The following is a 20,606-nucleotide window of genomic DNA, read 5'->3' as shown; positions in this document are numbered from 1 at the left end:
TTTCCACCACTGACTTCTATTGGGGCCCGAATCAGGTTACAGTTATGTATGGGATTTGCAAGGCTGGTGCTGCAGGATCGGATATCAGGTACGCAAATGTACGTTTTTTTTCTTTCTTACCTGTCAGGAGCATGGAAAAAGTGCTATGACAGACAAGCAAATGCCGCGCACTGGCCTGCAGGAGCAGGTTACCTGGCAGTGCATACTCCGAGATACAGAAGACCAGGCCATGTCAGCTGAACATCGCAGATGAATCAGGTTTATACATGCAGGGGGTGGGGGACTAGCCTTGAAATCGGCAGTCTCCTGCCTGAATCAGGAGGGTTGGCATGTATGCTACTTGGGCATCCAAACATAGTTTAATTTCACATTATCGCCTAAATAATGTCTTAAATTCACATCTGAGTTTATGACTGGTGTTTTGATCTCTACATTATAATTTAGTGAATTTTACACTTCTGTTTGGTGTTTTGGCATGTATTATATATAAATTGAAGTTGATAGTTCGTCAAAGGGCTACAACTTGGGTATACCTCACTATGTAATGACGAGAGACGTAGAGGTAATGCTTTGGTTATTCACCGGTAATTGCACTATTACTAGTGAAGGGTAAACTGTTACATAACCTAAATTTTGAGTTATCCGTTCCCCTGTCTTTGTGCTCCGTTCGCGCTACACAAATACCACGTGTATAGAAATATTCATATCCGACGATCAACTCACTTCGTTCTCATAATATCAATCGTCTGTGGTAATAGCACTCCGTAATAAAACGCTGCGTATCTCAGTTATATTGCTTTCTGTGCTGTTAGACTGTATGTCAGTGACGTTTGCCTGCCTACCTCCAACATGGCTACTGCGGGCCCGTGAGTTGAATTCTACGAGCGCGCACTACGTTTCAGCTACGACTCTTCGTTTGTTCGCATCGCACAAACAGCCCCTCCCGTGAGATTTCTGTGAGGACGTTGTCCGCGCTTGCCAAGTACATACGGAAGTGACGTGAGAGCTCTTTTTCGAGGTGCTGCTGGAGGAAGACGCACGCGGTCTCTGAGTGAGGAAGATAGTGAGTCGATTACGTGTTCAGAGCGGCGCGCGGGGCTAAAAGCCCCGGGCAGTGATCACAGTGGGTCTTACCTGTGCACCAGACGAAAGTTGACGTCCTCCGCAGGATACTGAGCGTTCCACGGACGCCCCGGTTCTCTTTGAACCCTCTCGGTGCTGTCTCCGCCATGTTGGTGCTATTCGAAACGGCGGCGGGGTACGCCATATTCAAGGTGAGGAAGGGGTGGGTGAGACAAGGAGGCATGCACACCGTGATTACCGGGAGCACCCAGCGCTCAGGAGCTGGTATGCAGCTTTTAAGACCGCCTCCTTCTCGAGTAGAAAAAAGCCAAAAGGCATACTACCTAACGTCCCGGTGCGCTATTTTTTTTCTAGCGCCACGTGTTTGTTTATTGCGGACAGGTCTGCTCTCTCTCTTCCCCCCCCCCCCAACCGCCCCTCCAAGTTTAGGAAAGGGCTGCGCTTAATGTTTCTGATATCTTGGAACTAAGTATTTAAGTATTTGAAGTAAATTCACTCAAAAGTCGGTCACAGGGTATTTGAACACGTGCCGAAAATGAGTGTTGGCTCTATTCGAATTAACGTAACTGGAGTGGGCCCATGTGTCCACGGAGGTTAGACCACATATTCAGGTGCCTAAACATAATTTTTTTTTTTTGTGTTACTATTTTCATATCATAGGGAGAGCAGACAGTTCATCACGTTGATATTCGATGTAACATATACATCTTTATTTTTCACAGCGGTATATTTCATTTTAGATGTGCCATATACGGCAAGACAGAAACATAAGTTCTTCCTCGTATTATATATGACAAAGTGTGTCCGGTCACCAGTGAGACTTGTATTTCAGCAACCATTGGTTACTCAGGAGATCTTTACACAGTGTATCAGTTCGTAGTTAATTTTCAATGTACAGGTTGTGAATGTCCTTGTAGTTGATATGTGCTTGGTTCAGAATGACGGGGAGAGTTGGACTCTGGTAAGTCTTTCTAAGGCCGTAAGATTTAAATTTGTTATCTTATATAATGTGTTTTCTGAGAATATTGGAGTTGGGCATTCCCCTTGGTGGTGTTGGAGCACGGTCCCCTTCTTCCAACTTCAGATTCAGATTGAAATAGGGGTGCCCCGGTTCCAGTCTGCCAGCAGGTAAGTACCCGTGTCTTCGGAGGGCAGACAGGTGTTTTGTAGGGCACCGGGGGGGGGGGGCACAGGCAGGCACAGAAAGTACACCCTCAACAGCACAGCGGCAGCCAGGTGCAAAGTGCAAACAAGCGTTTCTAATAGGAATCAATGGGGGGGGGTCTCTTCGGCGATGCAGGTACGGGGGGCTCCTTGGGGTAGCCACCACCTGGGCTAGGCAGAGAGTCACCTGGGGGGTCGCTCCTGCACTGGAGTTCCGTTCCTGGGGGGCTGCGGGTGCAGTGTGGTTTCCAGGTGTCCGGTTCCTTGAAGCAGGCAGTCACGGTTAAGGGGAGCCTCTGGGTTTCCTCTGCATGCGTCGCTGTGGGGGGTCAACTCTGGCTACTCACAGGCTCGCGGTTGCTGGGGAGTTCTCCCTGCAGTGTTGGTTTTCCGCAGGTTGAGCCGGGGGTGTCGGGTGCAGAGTGGAAAGTCTCATGCTTCCGTCAGGAAACGTGTTGTCTTTAAAAGTTGCTTCTTTGTTTCAAAAAGTTGCAGTTTCTTGAACAGGGCCGCTGTTCTCTGGAGCTTCTTGGTCCTTTAGATGCAAGGTAGTCCTCTGAGGCTTCAGAGGTTGCTGGACCCTGTTGGATGTGTCGCTGTTGCAGTTTTCTTCAAAGTAGGGAGACATGCCGGTGGGTCTGGGGTCAAATCAGTTGTCGTCTCCGTCTTCACTGCAGGGCTTCAGGTCAGCAGCCCTTCTTTAGGTTGCAGGAATCTAGTTTCCTAGGTTCTGGGGTGCCCCTAAATACTGAATTATGGGGTGTGTTTACGTCTGGGACGGCAGTATGGGAGGGGGCACATCCCTATTGGGGGGAATCTTCCAAAACCAAGATGGAGGAATTCTAAAGTCAGGGGTTAGCTCAGGGCACCTTAGGGGCTGTCCTGACTGGTGGGTGGTGACTCCTTGTTTTTCTCATTAAGGGCCATATGTACGAACACATTTTCCCATAGACACAGAATGGGTAAAATCCTTTGCTACATCTGGCCCTACCTCCCCTGGACTTGCCGCCAAAAGTGGGGGCTGTGGCCAGAGGGCGGGCATCTCCACTAGCTGGAGTGCCCTGGGGCATTGTAACACAAAGCCTGAGCCTTTGAGGCTCACTGCTAGGTGTTACAGTTCCTTCAGGGGGGAGCTGTGAAGCACCTCCACCCAGAGCAGGCTTTGTTTCTGGCCTCAGAGGGCACAAAGGCCTTCACCACATGGGGTCAGAAACTCCTCTCTCAGCAGCTGGCTGGCACAGACCAGTCAGTCCTGCAATGAAGGATTGGGTAAAATACAGGGGGGGGTGGGCAATCTCTAAGATGCCCTCTGTGTGAATTTTTTAAATAAATCCAACTCTGGCATCAGTGTGGGTTTATTATTCTGAGAAGTTTGATACCAAACTTCCCAGTATTCAGTGTAGCCACTATGGAGCTGTAGAGTCCGTTTTTGACAAACTCCCAGACCATATACTTAATATGGCCACACTGTACTTACAATGTCTAAGAATAGACTTCGACACTGTAGGGGCATATTGCTCACGCAGCTATGCCCTCACCTGTGGTATAGTGCACCCTGCCTTAGGGCTGTAAGGCCTGCTAGAGGGGTGACTTGCCTATGCCACAGGCAGTATTTTGTGGGCATGGCATCCTGAGGGGATGTGATGTCGACTTTGCCTTTTTCTCCCCACCAACACACACAATCTACAATGGCAGTGTGCATGTGTTAGGTGAGGGGCCCCTTAGGGTGGCACAACATATGCTGCAGCCCTTAAGGACCTTCCCTGGCCACAAGGCTCTTGGTACCACTGGTACCTTTTACAAGGGACTTATCTATGTGCCGGGGGTGTGCCAATTGTGGAAACAATGGTACATTTTAGGTGAAAGAACACTGGTGCTAGGGCCTGGTTAGAAAAAGCTAACGGATTGGCGTTTGCCACAGTTATCCAAGACAAAGCCTGCCTAGATCCAGAGCACCCCAGTAAGTAAACGAGCAAAGAGTAGAAATTGGGCAGTGGTATCCAAAGCCTTCAGGAAAGCTTTTGACTCTATACTCGGACACTTACTGCTTTGCTTACTAGAGCACGAGCTTCAAGTCCCACTTTTTACAATATCAGTGTTCAACTCTAGGCCATGGGCAAAGGTCAGTATGGACAGGGAGTTGTCCCTGGAGTTCACCAGTAAATGGGAGCATGCAACGCGGCAAAGATGTCCCTCCTTTTTGTCCTAGTGATGGAACCTCTGGCAGAAACGAGACACCTTGCTTATCGGTTTCAGTTGGTCAGGGAGGAGAGCCACAGAAGTCAGGGTCTCTTATGCTGATGTCGTAGCCTACATCGGTGAAGTATATGCAGAGGGGTCTGAATTAAAAGTAAACTGGACCTAAGCTACATACATTACTCTAGCCAGGGTGCACAGTGATAGTCCCACAAATACCAATTTGCAAGGGGTTGACCACCACTCTAAATACTTTGGCATGTGCATAGCACCCACCAGAGGGAAGGCATGGGCAATCAACGTTGCACCTATGGTCTCTTAAAATGTGATAGGACATGGACACTTACGAAAAACTCCCTCTGAATATATAGCAGGTTGGGGAGCACTTAAAATGATACCCGTACCACTAACTGCTATATACTCTACAAAACATACCCCTCACATTCTTCCATTCTTTACAGTCTGCTGTCGTGAAGTTCCTATCAACCTCAGATTACTTTCCACAAATTTGTGTTGAGTCCATGTGATGGGGTTTTGGGATCGCAGACAATTAAGCTATTGGGCTAGCCATATAGTGACAATCACTGATTGGGTGTTCGCTGATTGCACCGATTCAGCAATAGCTGCAGAGCTCCAGGCCCTTGAACAGTATAAAGTGTCCGACTTCATTTACACACCGCTTTACCATGCTGACCCCGAGTGACATTGACTTCGCTATCCTGTTGGCATCAGGTGTTGATGTGGATTGAGTGGCACAGTATGCAGACTAAGGAAACACTACTATGGATTGCAAGATGGCTCAGACACAAAGTAACCTTACGAGGTTTCAAGCCTAGTACAACTTTGGGGTCTCCAGACTAGGTGACCTGGGAGGGCAGCTCAGTGCGCATACTCCAGTATCTCAAGGATATGTATGAAATGCATAAGACTCAAAATGGTTCACAGCACCTTCTTCAGGGCATATATTTTGTAACCAAAATGTTTCAGAATCTGTGATTGCATCAGTGATTCAGGAAATATCTTATTTGATACACTACTGTCTTATGATTTGGCTTGACATTTCGCAAGGAGGTATTGTATCTAATAAGATTCTCTTCGTTTATGGAACGACTAATAAAACAGTCTCCATGCAGCCTTTAATTAATGGAAACCGATGCAGGCATTTGCAATGCAATGGGTCTTGCATTTGAGCTATTAGCGTTGTAAATTCCTCACTGGACTTTTCTTGCCACATACATTGAAAAGTAAAACAGTTGATATAAGCCAGCTGATTCAAAGCACCATGGCCGTCATGAGTATGACCGCAAAGTAGAAACAAAGAAAAAGCAGTCTGTAAGGCGGTACCAAAACCGCCACAAGGAGGGACAAACGTAAAGCATTTACATCGTCATTTTTGAAGGGCAAGCCCACAAACGAGTGAAAGTGATAGACTTGCAGTGGGTGTGGTTAAAAGCCCACAAAACTCATGACGGATCAAAGCGCTTGTGTGCTCGACCTAAAAACCCTTCTAGTGTATTGATAAAGAGTATCTACCAATGACAAAAAAGTGGGCACTCTAGAATACCAGAAAAGAGAGACGAGGATCTAATGCCTCTCAAGTAGAGGATTTTTATTAAAAGGGAGTTGCACCAAGTAACTCTAGACACTACAGTCCATGTCCTGGTATTCAAAGGAATGGGCTCCTATTAGCTGACCGATTCAAAGTACAATCATTACTGATATTTTCCTGAATCATATATGCAATAATGGATTTTGAGGACAACTGTTTTAAAATGTGTCCTGAGATGTGAACCATTTCGATTTCCACTGAAACGCTGCTTTGTCAGATTCTTTTAGATATTTTTTTTGTTTTAGTTTTTTAAACTGGTGCAATTGTTTTAAAATGGAGAATTAATAGTGCTTGAATATTGTGTGATGTCCTTTTTAACTAATGAATGTGGTTTTAACATTTATATGTTGTGTATATTTTTGTCTACATCATAATAAATTAAAATTATTAGAACTATGAGACAGCATGTGGTTTCCTAAAGGTGTTTATTGCTCCAAATGTATACTCCTTTGCATATGGCGGTGATGTGTCTAACGGAGGTATAAGCGATTAGCAAGCCCGATTGGGACATCGTTTTAGTTTTCGTTGTTAACCACCCTGGCCCTTTCGGCAGTTAAGGGTGATTTCTTTTTGTTTGATGGATTTCAAAGACGTACCACACACTACTGAACAACACTCCAGATCCCTTAATAGCACTAAGTGCAAGACATGGGATGATTGGGTGGAAGCTAGGATGGCCCACATTCTTCCCATACCGTAGGGAAATGTCCTATCAAACAGACGTAGTGGCGCATATTTGTGACACACTTTCTCTGTTGGTAGGAAGACCGGAGATACCGGAGTCCAAAATGTTGGGTTTGATGGACGACTTGGAAGGCTTGGGAATCACTAAATTGCAAAGTGTCAGTGGCTACCTTCTTGCAATAAAGAATCTAACGAGACACTGGAGAGCGAAGAATGCGTCCTATGTGAGTGGTTAAGTGGAATGGACTACTGCTGAACGACCTGTATAAATCTGAGCTGCCCTGAAAAACACAATACAATCTGGGGTTCCTGGACAGGCTCATTCAACAAACTTTACAATTTGACTGAAGAACATCAACCTTGTAATAGTACGGGAGAACGAGACTGGTTGTGTCAAACACAGTTAAAAAAAAAAAAAAAGTAGGAATTATTGTTCTGAGGATTGCTAGTTATAACGAGTTAATTCAGTTGCCGCCATGCAAAAAACATACTTCCAGATTCCCCCTGTGTTGGAACATTCAAGGTCTAATGTTAGTATTTATTGTATGTAACGTGCTCAGTCCCCCACTAATCCACACAAAAAGTAATTCCGCTCTTTTTGACAGGTAGTGGATGAGAGGAAATTGCAGGAAGTGGACAGTATATGGAAAGAATTTGAAACGCCTGAAAAAGCTAATAAAGTGTGAGTATTAAACTTCCTTTTTTCAGTTTCCCATGCTAACCCCATCATGCAGTTGACGCGTATCAGTGGTAGGTGGCTCTGTCTTCACTGTATGTATAGCCATTGTTGTGATGTGACACCTGCTTGTACGTTAAGCCGTTATCAGTCTTGGAAACGAAGTTTAAATCTAAGCAACCAGGAAAGGCGAGGCAAGCATCTTCCACGTGGCTTGACCACATATATTAAAAATTAATTGAATTGGGCGTTAGAAAATTAAAATGTAGCTTTTAAATAAAAAAAATAATGGAATGTCTTTATTCTCGGGTTTACCGTATACATACCGTGGAGCTTCTTGAAGCTCAACCTAATGGTACTGTACATTTGCCATTTAACGAGTCATTGGAAGGCGACTTCTCATTCGGGACCTAAGTTAACAGATGCTGTTTGTTAGCATGTTCTCATGGCCTTAGTCTGTAAAGTTTGTTTAATAGCAGGTGATTCAACCTCCATCGACACTTCAAGATTACAGTGCAAAAATGCCATTAGACTGCTTGTGCGGTGTACACAAAAGCAGACACGTAACTCAGATGCAGTAATCACTTAAAGTACAGCGCCTAACAGTCCTATAGTTACCATGTTGGGGTTAGGCAAGACTCCTCTGATACGCAGAACTTGCTGGTCGTTGTTAAGTCTACATACAAACAGACTGACAGCGGGCATTAATATGTAAAAATATTTGCGGTGAGGAAGGGGTTTTACCTGTCATTAAATTTGTTTTGCGGTTTTTATTTTTTAGAGTTAAACTGAAACATTTTGAAAAGTTCCAGGACACAACAGAGGCTCTAGCAGGTATGCATTGTAACACAAGTTTTCAGTTGTTTCCTACCTTTTGCAGGGCACTTTAACGCATGCAGACAGGCTCGGTATTTCCCCCTATTATTAATATATAAACATGGTTAAGTTTTACTTCGCGGGAGTCCACTGTGAGCTCATAATGCATTAAACTCGACCACATCACTGTGTACTTAGCCGAACACAAGAATGTGTATTAATTTACATTTACGTTATGAGCTCAGTTGTCTTGTCAATGATGTATACTTGTTGAAAATGAGTTCTAATGATTGAATTCAACATTTCGTCACTACCACTGAGACAAGACATAACGATAAGTACTTTTAACAGTGTTTGACTCTCCGTGCTACGCAGTCATTTTGCTATGGTTTTGCTTCATGATGAACGTGCCCACCTTGAGTAAGAAGCTCTATGAAAGAATAGGAAGGAGTTAATATTGCAACATTTCTCTTTGGCGAGAAATATGGACTGTTCTATAGAAGTAGTGTGTGGGTTTTTCCCCCCCACAAGTTTGCGGTCACTTTAAAATGGCTGACTTTGGTGCGTTGTTGATTTATTTTGGGGTGTTTCCTTTTATCATAACAGGTTGGGGTACGGGAGTAGAATGTAATTTCAGTTAGATATTGCTTTCTTTTCACAGCTTCCACTGCCCTGGTGGAAGGCAAGCTCGGCAAAAAGTTAAAGAAAGTTTTGAAGAAGATAGCGGCAAAGGAAGCTCACGAGCAGTTGGCGATAGCTGATGCAAAATTGGGAGGTGTCATCAAGGTAAATATTTGTTGTGCCCCAATGGGTGAAGCCGAATGGCTTCCTATTAAGTAGTGAAGTTTATATTTTGTGTCGACCAAACCCTCCGAGTCAGTCACACTGCAAAAACAATGGCTTGTCGGTATTCCCAGCAGCGAATTAATCTTCCCCGCTGCTTTTTCATGGATATGTAACGTAAAGGCACCAAACTGCACGCATGTTTATTGTTGCATTTCACACCCAACATGCAAAAAAGGATGAGTGCTGCCTCAGTAGAACAGATGTCGTTTTGTGGTCAGGACCATTATGCAATCAAAGGTTAAAGTCGAGTTGGATCGGACTGAAGGTTATAGATAGCTGGTGACATACTATTAGAATCGTGGGAGGTAGTGTTTTTGTGAAAGCTAAATTTGTAGTATTGACCTTGCTAATATTTTCAGGGGTTTTGTTGGAGAGAAACAGTCATCTTGAGGCAGGTTTTCTGCATGAGTGTGTCCCAAAAAAAAAGATAGGTGGGGTCAATCATTGATAGGCCTGTAGTAGTGCATATGTCGATGGACAAAGCGTTTATTTCTGCTTCGTGTGTTCAGGATGCGGTGGGAAGAGCAATCCCGGCAGTCTTGAGTACAGAAGGGAGTTTGGTGAATTTTAAAGTGTACACAATTTTAAAGGGTGCAGTGTATTACTGAAGGAGGATGATTCGATTAGTTCAGTGGGATAATGTTGGGGCTCCCTGATTAGGCTGCTTATCTTCCCCATCCAAATCCTTGTCCTTGGGAATTATTACAACTACTACTACTTCTCTTTGAAGAAGCTAATGGTGAGGAATCGTCCCCTTTCCCATTTGCAATCTTAAACTTTTTTTAAAATGTGAACTTTTTCTGCCCTGTTTGAAGCTCTTGTTTTAAATTAGTGAATGCGTTGATGCCTTGTTTTTCACTCTTGTAGGATAAATTGAACCTTAGCTGTATCCACAATGCCGTTGTTACCGAACTGATGCGAGGCATCCGTACTCAAATAGAAGGCCTACTAACTGGACTTCAGCCAAGGGAAATGGCAGCTATGTCGCTTGGACTGGCTCACAGGTGAGTTTTTTTTTTTTTTTTTTTTTTTTTTTTTTTTTTTTGTGTGTGTGCTTTAATAGTGCAGATTGGGTTGCATTTTTCTATGTAATTTTTCGTGCACGGTTATAGCATGTATCCACCACGTTCAGGTAGATTTCTGAGTGACAGTATTTTTTTTTTGTGAAATGCTGAAGCCTGAAAGAAAACTTAACTTTTAAGCATAAGCTGGGCTACCGGTACTCACACAGCGGTGCTTCTCACCAGTTGGACTGTTCTGGAGTCTGTTTTGCTCACCTAAATCTCAGGTGAGTATTTAAAAAGTCTGCCAATATACTGACGTCAGTATCCCGTCTTTAAAATACTCTATTCTCCTGCTGTACATAAGCACTTCAGCCCTGCCGTTAAAGGACGCCTCTTTCTGTGGCTAGATGTTCCCTTGCTGATGGTAACACAAGAAAACACATTTTCACTTTGTCAGTTGAAGTTGCTGCTTAAAGAGACTGCACAGTCACATCCGTTGAAATGGCAGCATGATACTGGTGCTGTCGCCATCAATACGTAAACCACAAGAGTGTGTGTGTGTGTGTGTATATGTATGTATATATGTTCGATGGCATGTGTAGCTGCAGATACACATGCTGTGCACAACCCGCCATCTAGTGTTGGGCTCGGAGTGTTGCAAGTTGTTTTTCTTCGAAGAAGTCTTTTCGAGTCACGAGATCGAGGGACTCATCCCCTTTTGGCTCCATTGCGCATGGGCGTCGACTCCATCTTAGATTGTTTTCTTTCCGCCCTCGGGTTCCACATGCTGTGCATATGGATTCTGACATGCCCTGTTGGGCTAGGAGTGTTACAAAATAAATATATATTTTTTTTAAATTACTGCTGGGTTCAATAAAATGAAGTATTTGTACTTCGTGATAGTAAAGTGAAAGCGGTTTCCATATATTTCTCCTCTGCCTTCTATTTTTTTTATTTTTTGAATAGTGTTTTGGATTACTTGTATGGTTTGCTGCCACCATTACTGCTTTTCTTAAACAGCAGTCAATTATTTTCCTAGATCTAATGTACAAATTCTTTTAAGGTTGAGCCATGTAGGCAGCACATGCGCTGTTTATTGCAAGACCTATTGTAGGCTTATCAAGAACATACAGGGGTTTAAAGCCAGACCTTGCTTACCATAATTTTGGCTTCTGTGTCTCATTTATCTGTTTCCTACTAGTGACTAAGTTTGCCAACCATATTTGGCCCTCCATGGAGCATTGCCCTTTTACCATGTTTTGATTGCCTGGCATCTGTGCTTCCACTGCTTGCTTTTCACGCTCAACTTTTTTTGTTTTGTTGGGGGGAGGTTAAGCTCTCCAGATGAGTACATATGTTCCAGCTGTCTCCCTTGTGTACTTCTCTCCTGCTGTTGCTCTGTCGCCTTTGTGCTATGTCCCCTCTCCTTCCATCTTGCACTGGTCCTCATTTACTTTAACCAGCTCCTGCCCCCCAGTAGCTGTCATGCCCCTCTGCACCCTCCACTTGCTGCCTTCCTGCTTTCCTCCACCTGCGCCTCCTGTTGACCCTGTGCCCTCTACTTTCTCATCCCTGGTTTGACCCCAACCGCTATTTGAATTAAGAAAAAAAAAATGCTTTTGTATCTTTTTTTAAAAAGTTTTTTAGTTATTGACCTAACTTTGATCGGTCAGTAAAATGACGAGCAAGAAAAAAGGCAGCCACTGTAATCCTAAAGAATGACACAGCTAGACGTGTCAAGGTGCTTAATTTTAAATCGTTAGCTTGCATGACTAAAAACCATTCGCACAGTCCGTATGTCCCATAGAGAAAATGTAACCAGCATTAGCAAAGCCAATATGTAAGTTAGATATGAAAATAAATATTTATTGTAGTTGACTGCACTGTGGGGAGCGAATGACATACTTGACCCTTTGCTCCGTTTTTTTTAAATTATATATATGTTCGGTGGCATGTGTAGCTGCAGATACACATGCTGTGCATAGTCCGCCGTCTGGTGTTGGGTCGGAGTGTTACAAGTTGTTTTTCTTCGAAGAAGTCTTTTCGAGTCACGAGACCCCTCCTACTTTGGTTCCATTGCGCATGGGCGTCGACTCCATGTTAGATTGTTTTTTTTCTGCCATCAGGTTCGGACGTGTTCCTTTTCGCTCCGTGTTTCGGGTCGGAAAGTTAGTCAGAATCAACGGAAAATTTGTCGGTATTGTTTCGTTCGGTATCGGGTTAGATTGGAATCAACACCGAATCTTGCAGAGCTCCGGTAGCCCTTCGGGGTAATTTCGATCCCCCGTCGGGGCCTGGTCGGCCCGACCGCGTGCAACATCGAGACTGATGGAACGGACCCCGTTCCGATTCTGTCCTAAATGCCACAGTAAATACCAACATTTGGTCTGTAACTTGTGCCTGTCACCCGAGCACAAAGAAAAAACGTGTGAGGCCTGTCGAGTGTTTCGGTCGAGAAAAACGCTCCGAGACCGAAGAGCCAGAAGGTTGCAGATGGCGTCCACGCCGACAGGACAACAACGGTTCGAGGAAGAGGGAGAAGAAACATTCTCCATCCACGAATCCGAAGAATTCGACGTCGAAGAAACCGTGAGTAAGACGTCGAAACAAGCATCACACAGAAAAAAGGACAAAGCCCAGGGGACGCCACTGCCGACAGGCCATGGCTCAACCCATAAAGTAGGTGACTGCCCATCGGCACCGAAAAAGGGCGAGCTGGTGCCGAGATCGTCCGACTCAGGTCGAGACACAGGCACACAGCAATCTCGGAACGAGATACTGCAGCAGAAAAGGGTCGACAACGAGACCGCGGCACCGAAGCTGCTCGGCACAGGGATAGCGGCACCGAAGATGGTCGACGCCAAGAAGGTACGACACCGAAAAAGAGGAAAATCTCTTCGGAGCCGAAAACAACAAAAGACACGGTTTCGGTGCCAAAACGCCCAGCAACCGAACCGAAAGCCAGTTCCTACTCAGAGGAACAATCACTGTCCTCCCAACTTCAAAAACACAGGTTTGAGGAGGAATTACAAACAACAGCTGTAGATCACACGCAAAAGCGGATCTTTATACAAAGTGGTACAGGGAAGATCAGCACCCTTCCCCCAATCAGAAGAAAAAGGAAACTAGATTTCCAACAACAAGAAAAAACACCACAAGCAAAAGTGGTGAAGAAGGTAACTCCACCACCGGCAACTCCTATATCACCGGCACAGACTCCGTCACAATCACCAGCTCATACCACCATGAGCCAAGATGACCAGGACGCATGGGATCTCTGACGCCCCAGTATCGGACAATAGCCCTGAGTCGTACCCCACTAAGCCCTCACCACCTGAGGACAGTACAGCGTATGCTCAGGTGGTAGCTAGGGCAGCAGAGTTTCATAGCGTATCGCTACATTCAGAGCCTATCAAGGATGACTTCCTTTTTAACACCCTGTCCTCCACCCATAGCAATTATCAAAGCCTTCCTATGCTCCCTGGAATGCTAAGGCACGCTAAACAAATCTTTAAGGAGCCAGTTAAAAGCAGAGCAATAACCCCAAGGGTGGAGAAGAAATACAAGGCACCACCCACAGACCCTGCTTTTATTACATCACAACTGACACCAGATTCAGTTGTCGTAGGAGCAGCTCGTAAAAGAGCCAACTCGCACACATCAGGCGACGCACCACCTCCAGACAAGGAGAGCCGAAAGTTTGATGCAGCCGGGAAAAGGGTTGCAGTACAAGCTGCAAATCAGTGGCGCATCGCCAAGTCGCAGGCACTCCTAGCGCGATATGACAGAGCCCATTGGGACGAGATGCAGCATCTCCTCGAGCACCTCCCCAAAGAATTCCAAAAACGGGCAAAACAAGTGGTTGAAGAGGGACAAAACATATCCAACAACCAAATCCGTTCTTCTATGGATGCAGCAGATACAGCTGCAAGAACTATAAATACTGCTGTAACGATAAGGAGGCACGCATGGCTGCGCACATCCGGCTTCAAACCTGAGATACAACAGGCAGTGCTCAATATGCCGTTCAATGAACAACAATTGTTTGGACCAGAAGTGGACACTGCAATTGAAAAATTAACGAAAGACACTGACACAGCTAAAGCCATGGGCGCACTCTATTCCCCGCAGGGCAGAGGCACATTTGGCACATTTTGCAAAACTACTTTCAGAGGAGGGTTTCGAGGTCAAGCCACACAAGCCAGCACCTCACAAACAACACCGTCTACCTACCAGGGACAGTATCAAAGGGGAGGCTTTCTGGGCCAATACAGAGGGGGCCAATTCCTAAGAAACCGGGGAAAATTTCAAGGGCCCAAAACCCCTCAAAACAAGCAGTGACTCACAAGTCACTCAACCCCTTCACACAACACCAGTAGGGGGAAGACTAAGCCAGTTCTACAAATCTTGGGAGGAGATAACAACAGACACGTGGGTCTTAGCAATTATCCAACATGGTTATTGCATAGAATTTCTCCAACTCCCTCCAAACGTCCCACCGAAAAAACACAAGATGTCCAAACAGCATATAGACCTTCTAGGACTAGAAGTTCAAGCATTACTGCAAAAAGACGCAATAGAATTAGTACCAAAAACACAAAAGAACACATGAGTTTACTCACTGTACTTTCTAATACCAAAAAAGGACAAAAGTCTGAGACCAATATTGGATCTCAGAACACTAAACACCTACATCAAATCAGACCACTTTCACATGGTCACGTTACAAGACGTAATACCACTACTGAAACAGCAAGACTACATGACAACGTTAAATCTAAAAGACGCGTATTTCCATATACCGATGCATCCCTCGCACAGGAAATACCTAAGGTTCGTATTCGAAGGAATACATTACCAATTCAAAGTGTTGCCATTCGGAATAACGACAGCACCAAGAGTCTTTACAAAATGTCTAGCAGTAGTAGCTGCACATATCAGGAGGCAGCAAATACACGTGTTCCCGTACCTAGACGATTGGTTAATCAAGACCAACTCGCTAACAAAGTGTTTACACCACACAGATTATGTTATACAAACCCTTTTCAAACTGGGTTTCTCCATCAACTATGCAAAGTCACACCTTTTGCCGTGTCAAACACAGCAATACTTAGGAGCGACAATCAACACAACAAAAGGGATAGCCACTCCAAGTCCACAAAGGGTTCAAAATTTTCACAAGGTGATACAAGCTATGTATCCAACACAAAAGATACACGCAAAGATGGTCTTAAAACTCCTAGGCATGATGTCCTCATGCATAGCCATTGTCCCAAACGCAAGATTGCACATGCGGCCCTTACAACAGTGCATAGCATCACAATGGTCACATGCACAGGGTCACCTTCTAGATCTGGTGTTGATAGACCGCCAAACATACATCTCGCTTCTATGGTGGAACAGTACAAATGTAAACAAAGGGCGGCCTTTCCAAGACCCTGTGCCACAATACGTGATAACAGATGCTTCCATGACAGGGTGGGGAGCACACCTCAATCAACACAGCATCCAAGGACAATGGGACGTACATCAAAGAAAGTTTCATATAAATCACCTAGAATTGTTAGCAGTATTTCTAGCGTTGAAAGCATTCCAACCAATGATAACCCACAAATACATTCTTGTCAAAACCGACAACATGACGACAATGTATTATTTAAACAAACAGGGGGGAACACACTCGACACAGTTGTGTCTCCTCACACAAAAAATATGGCATTGGGCAATTCACAACCACATTTGCCTAATAGCACAGTTTATTCCAGGGTTCCAGAACCAGCTAGCAGACAATCTCTCTCGGGATCACCAACAGGTCCACGAATGGGAAATTCACCCCCAAATCCTGAACACTTACTTCCAAATTTGGGGAACACCTCAAATAGATCTATTTGCAACAAAAGAAAACGCAAAATGCCAAAACTTCGCATCCAGGTACCCACACCGGCAATCTCAAGGCAATGCTCTATGGATGAATTGGTCAGGGATATTTGTGTACGCTTTTCCCCCTCTCCCTCTCCTTCCATATCTAGTAAACAGATTGAGTCAAAACAAACTCAAACTCATACTAATAGCACCAACATGGGCAAAACAACCTTGGTATACCACACTACTAGACCTGTCAGTAGTACCTCATGTCAAACTACCCAACAGGCCAGATCTGTTAACACAACACAAACAGATCAGGCATCCAAACCCAGCATCGCTGAATCTAGCAATTTGGCTCCTGAAATCCTAGAATTTTTGACACTAGAACCTCACACAAGAGTGTATGGAGGTCATAAAACAAGCTAGAAGGCCATCCACTAGACACTGCTATGCAAGTAAATGGAAAAGATTTGTTACTGCCATAATAATCAAGTCCAACCATTGCATGCATCTCCAAAAGATGTAGTAGGATATTTACTACATCTACAAAAATCAAATCTAGCTTTTAATTCCATAAAAATACATCTCGCAGCAATATCTGCTTACCTGCAGATTACTCATTCAACTTCCCTATTTAGAATACCGGTCATTAAAGCGTTTATGGAGGGCCTAAAGAGAATAATACCACCAAGGACACCACCTGTTCCTTCATGGAACCTCAACATTGTCTTGACAAGGCTCATGGGTCCACCTTTCGAACCCATGCATTCTTGTGAAATGCAATACTTAACGTGGAAAGTTGCATTTCTCATTGCCATTACATCTCTAAGAAGAGTAAGTGAAATTCAGGCATTTACTATACAAGAACCATTTATTCAAATACACAAAAATAAGGTAGTTCTAAGAACCAACCCAAAATTCTTACCAAAGGTCATCTCACCGTTCCACTTAAATCAAACAGTAGAATTGCCAGTGTTCTTTCCACAGCCAGACTCAATAGCTGAAAGAGCACTACATACATTAGACATCAAAAGAGCACTAATGTACTACATTGACAGAACAAAACTAATTAGGAAAACAAAACAACTATTTATTGCATTTCAAAAACCTCATACAGGAAATCCAATATCAAAACAAGGTATAGCTAGATGGATAGCTAGGTGCATCCAAGCCTGCTATCTTAAAGCAAAGAGACGGCTGCCTATTACACCAAAGGCACACTCAACCAGAAAGAAAGGTGCTACCATGGTCTTTCTAGGAAATATTCCAATGAACGAAATATGTAAGGCGGCAACATGGTCTACGCCTCACACATTTACTAAGCACTACTGTGTAGACGTGTTATCTGCACAACAAGCCACAGTAGGTCAAGCTGTACTAAGAACTTTATTTCAAACTACTTCCACTCCTACCGGCTGAACCACCGCTTTTGGGGAGATAACTGCTTACTAGACTATGCACAGCATGTGTATCTGCAGCTACACATGCCACCGAACGGAAAATGTCACTTACCCAGTGTACATCTGTTCGTGGCATTAGTCGCTGCAGATTCACATGCGCCCACCCGCCTCCCCGGGAGCCTGTAGCCGTTTGGAAGTAATCTTCAACATTTGTAAATATATTACTTTAACCTTCATTTTGTACATACTTAGTCATTCCATTTCATGGGCACTATTACTAACATACACAACTCCTACCTCACCCTCTGCGGGGAAAACAATCTAACATGGAGTCGACGCCCATGCGCAATGGAACCAAAGTAGGAGGAGTCCCTCGGTCTCGTGACTCGAAAAGACTTCTTCGAAGAAAAACAACTTGTAACACTCCGACCCAACACCAGACGGCGGACTATGCACAGCATGTGAATCTGCAGCGACTAATGCCACGAACGGATGTACACTGGGTAAGTGACATTTTCCTTATATATATATATATATATATATATATATATATATATATATATATACCGTTTTGGCATAGTTTTGCGATAACTTAAATGCAGCAGAGCATGTCGGCCATTTCCTATGGGTTTTGTGGAGTGCCCCTACTATGCCTAAATGCGGCCTATACGTTCCTCCTAGTTGCTTTTCTGAGTTGTTCCTGTCTTCAAATTGTTATATGCAGGATTTTTCTAGGTATGCAGAATATGGCAAATGTATTAAACTACAAGTCCCAGGTGATTGGTGGTAGTTCTAACTTCTGCTGCTTTCACTGAGAGAATACTTGGAGTTGCTACTCCTGTTGTCAATGATGGATACTTGTTGGACTGATGCATAATGATGTTTACTTACAACATTTCGTCACTACCACTGAGACAACAGAATGGAAGGCTACTATATGGTGTCTTTTGAGTTTTGTTCTGAGTGTTGGACTAAGTGCATCTTCCCGTGTTCCTGTTGTAGGAGTTAACACCTGTCTGTATGCTTGCAGCCTCTCCCGTTATAAGTTGAAGTTCAGCCCTGACAAAGTGGACACAATGATCGTTCAAGCAATCTGTAAGTACTCTAGGGTGGTGGTTTTGAATTTTATAATTTTAGGAAAGCATATTTCTTTGCGTATAGTCCGTTACCAAGGACTTTAATTATCTGTGCTTTAAGGAATTGTGTTTTAGTGAGTACTGGCTAATGTATACTTTTTCAGGCTAGAGGGTGAGAACTTTAACGTTGTGTTACTTATATTGTTTAGAGAACTGTTTCCAAGTACTCAAGCTGGCCTTCAATAAATGGCTCTCAGTAACTAGGATGAGCTATTGTCGGCAAATTACTGGTGGGACTTGCAAGCTCTGGCCAAAATAAGCATGACACAGATAAGTGTTTTGTTTTAAGCAGAAACATGTTATTGCATTTTAAAAAAGGCAACAGTGCTTAACTGCAACGTTTAAATATGTCTACACATATTTAAACATTGGCAACTTTATTTTTTTTAAAATTGTGAAATTCTGAGGGAGGGCAATAAATTATATTTTTCAATTGGGGGCACGGCATTAAAAAGTTTGGAGAGCACTGCTGTATGCTATTTGCAATTGAATGGGAGTTTGTTGTAGGAAACTAAAATAAGCATTTACATCTACTTGAAACCAGGTGGAGAGAATGGTTTCTTTGTCATGTAAATATTTTATTTTGCTAATCGTGGCAGGTAATTTTTTTCCTAGTTTTGTTATCAAGCCAGGAGCTACGTCATCGGGGCACATTTAAATTCCTCTGTTTTAAAATGGCACTTCAGATGTCCATAGACGAGATGTGGGCGTTTCCTGAAACTCAACCTCGCTCTGTATTAATTTGGAAAAATCTACTTTAATGAATTAACGTGTAGAATGCTCAGTACTTGTTTTTGGTTGATCACACAGCATACTGTATGTCTTATCTTGAGTGTTGGCCGTTTTACAGCAGTTTACAAATTGCAAGTCTTGCTGAATTTGGCTAGCTGTCCTGTAAAGTGAATGTTCTTTGGTGTGGCAGTGGTGCCATTGATAGCTGTGATGATGATCACATTGTTGCTTTCCTGAATGCAAACATGTGGGTGCACAGTCACTACCTCATCTGATGCTATCTTTGCTCACTTAAACCACAGGTGAACTATTGAGTTACTTCACTAGTTTTGCATAATGAACTGGTGTAATACGATTTGTTGAATAAACTTGTGTTGCGTTTTACTCTGCTTTCTACCCCTGACCTATTTAGTTTAAGTTACTTGGTACGTTGAAGTTGAACTGATATTTTGGTGTTGTCTTGTGTTGCATGATGTAGCCTTGCTGGATGATTTGGACAAAGAGCTGAACAACTACATAATGCGCTGCAGGGAATGGTATGGCTGGCATTTCCCTGAACTAGGCAAGATCATCACCGATAACTTAACATTCTGTAAATGTGTAAGACAAGTGGGTAAGTAGCGTCTTGTTTGAATGTACAGCAGTAATAGCATGTTGGCTTTTGTTGTTTAATTTGGTATATTAGAAAAAATGAGCATGGGGTGTTACATTTCATGTGGAATCAACAGCACTGACCTAGGCCATTCTCTATGTAGAGAGAGAAAATGTGTTTTCTGGGCTGGCTGTGGGGTCAACATTCAGTGTACTTGATGTTTAAACTTAAGATCTTTTTGTTTAAAAGGCAGTTACACAAGTAGTCAAATTGGAGGGGGTGGGTGCTACAGGTACTGGGAAGCAGTACGCACTAAAGATAAATGCTAAGATTGATTATCCTTTTGGCTGGAGGTCTCTCGAAATTCACAAGCTTCTTGTGATCTCCATGCCTAGGGTCATGTTTTATGGTCTCTGACATTGCACTTTTCTCTAACATGTAGTTCCTGAAGCTTTTCTTTTTGCAAGCGTTCCCTTTGTAGCCAAGAAGACGCAAATTCAAGCACAGTTATCCTTTTGTTCGATGGCATCTGTCGCTGTAGATACGCATGTTCTGCAATAGCTCGCCATCTGGTGTTGGGCCGGAGTGTTACAAGTTGTTTTTCTTCGAAGAAGTCTTTCGAGTCACGGGACCGAGTGACTCCTCCTTTTGTCTCCATTGCGCATGGGCGTCGACTCCATCTTCGATTGTTTTTTTTCCGCCATCGGGTTCGGACGTGTTCCTGTCGCTCCGAGTTTCGGAACGGAAAATTAGCTAATTTCGGAAGATTTTCGTCGGTATTGTTGCGTTCGGGATCGGCGTAC

At 43.8% G+C, this 20,606-nt stretch overlaps 1 protein-coding gene and 3 non-coding genes across 5 annotated transcripts in view; all 4 read left to right on the top strand.

Annotated features, from left to right (window-relative positions):
• Nucleotides 1–990: 990 nt before the first annotated feature.
• The window catches only part of NOP58 (NOP58 ribonucleoprotein), a 60,725-nt gene continuing 41,109 nt past the window's right edge, over nucleotides 991–20,606 (top strand). For both annotated transcript variants that reach the window (XM_069226044.1, XM_069226043.1), the window contains exons 1-7: nucleotides 991–1,274; nucleotides 7,342–7,418; nucleotides 8,194–8,246; nucleotides 8,890–9,014; nucleotides 9,942–10,078; nucleotides 18,374–18,438; nucleotides 19,690–19,824. In XM_069226044.1, coding sequence (XP_069082145.1) covers nucleotides 1,230–1,274; nucleotides 7,342–7,418; nucleotides 8,194–8,246; nucleotides 8,890–9,014; nucleotides 9,942–10,078; nucleotides 18,374–18,438; nucleotides 19,690–19,824 — 637 coding nt within the window. In that variant the 5' untranslated portion in view covers nucleotides 991–1,229. The remainder of the gene's footprint in view (nucleotides 1,275–7,341; nucleotides 7,419–8,193; nucleotides 8,247–8,889; nucleotides 9,015–9,941; nucleotides 10,079–18,373; nucleotides 18,439–19,689; nucleotides 19,825–20,606) is intronic.
• On the top strand, nucleotides 8,474–8,560 carry LOC138286301 (small nucleolar RNA SNORD70). The gene has a single exon (XR_011201955.1). It is a non-coding gene; the product is annotated as a small nucleolar RNA SNORD70 (small nucleolar RNA).
• Nucleotides 18,178–18,268, top strand: LOC138286302 (small nucleolar RNA SNORD70). The gene has a single exon (XR_011201956.1). It is a non-coding gene; the product is annotated as a small nucleolar RNA SNORD70 (small nucleolar RNA).
• Nucleotides 19,411–19,494, top strand: LOC138286318 (small nucleolar RNA SNORD11B). Its single transcript, XR_011201965.1, has one exon. It is a non-coding gene; the product is annotated as a small nucleolar RNA SNORD11B (small nucleolar RNA).

This window comes from Pleurodeles waltl, chromosome 3_1, assembly GCF_031143425.1.
Source record: "Pleurodeles waltl isolate 20211129_DDA chromosome 3_1, aPleWal1.hap1.20221129, whole genome shotgun sequence".
Lineage (NCBI taxonomy): Eukaryota > Metazoa > Chordata > Amphibia > Caudata > Salamandridae > Pleurodeles > Pleurodeles waltl.
Note: the sequence above shows the minus strand (reverse complement) of the source record. Positions and strands in the feature narration are given on the sequence as shown.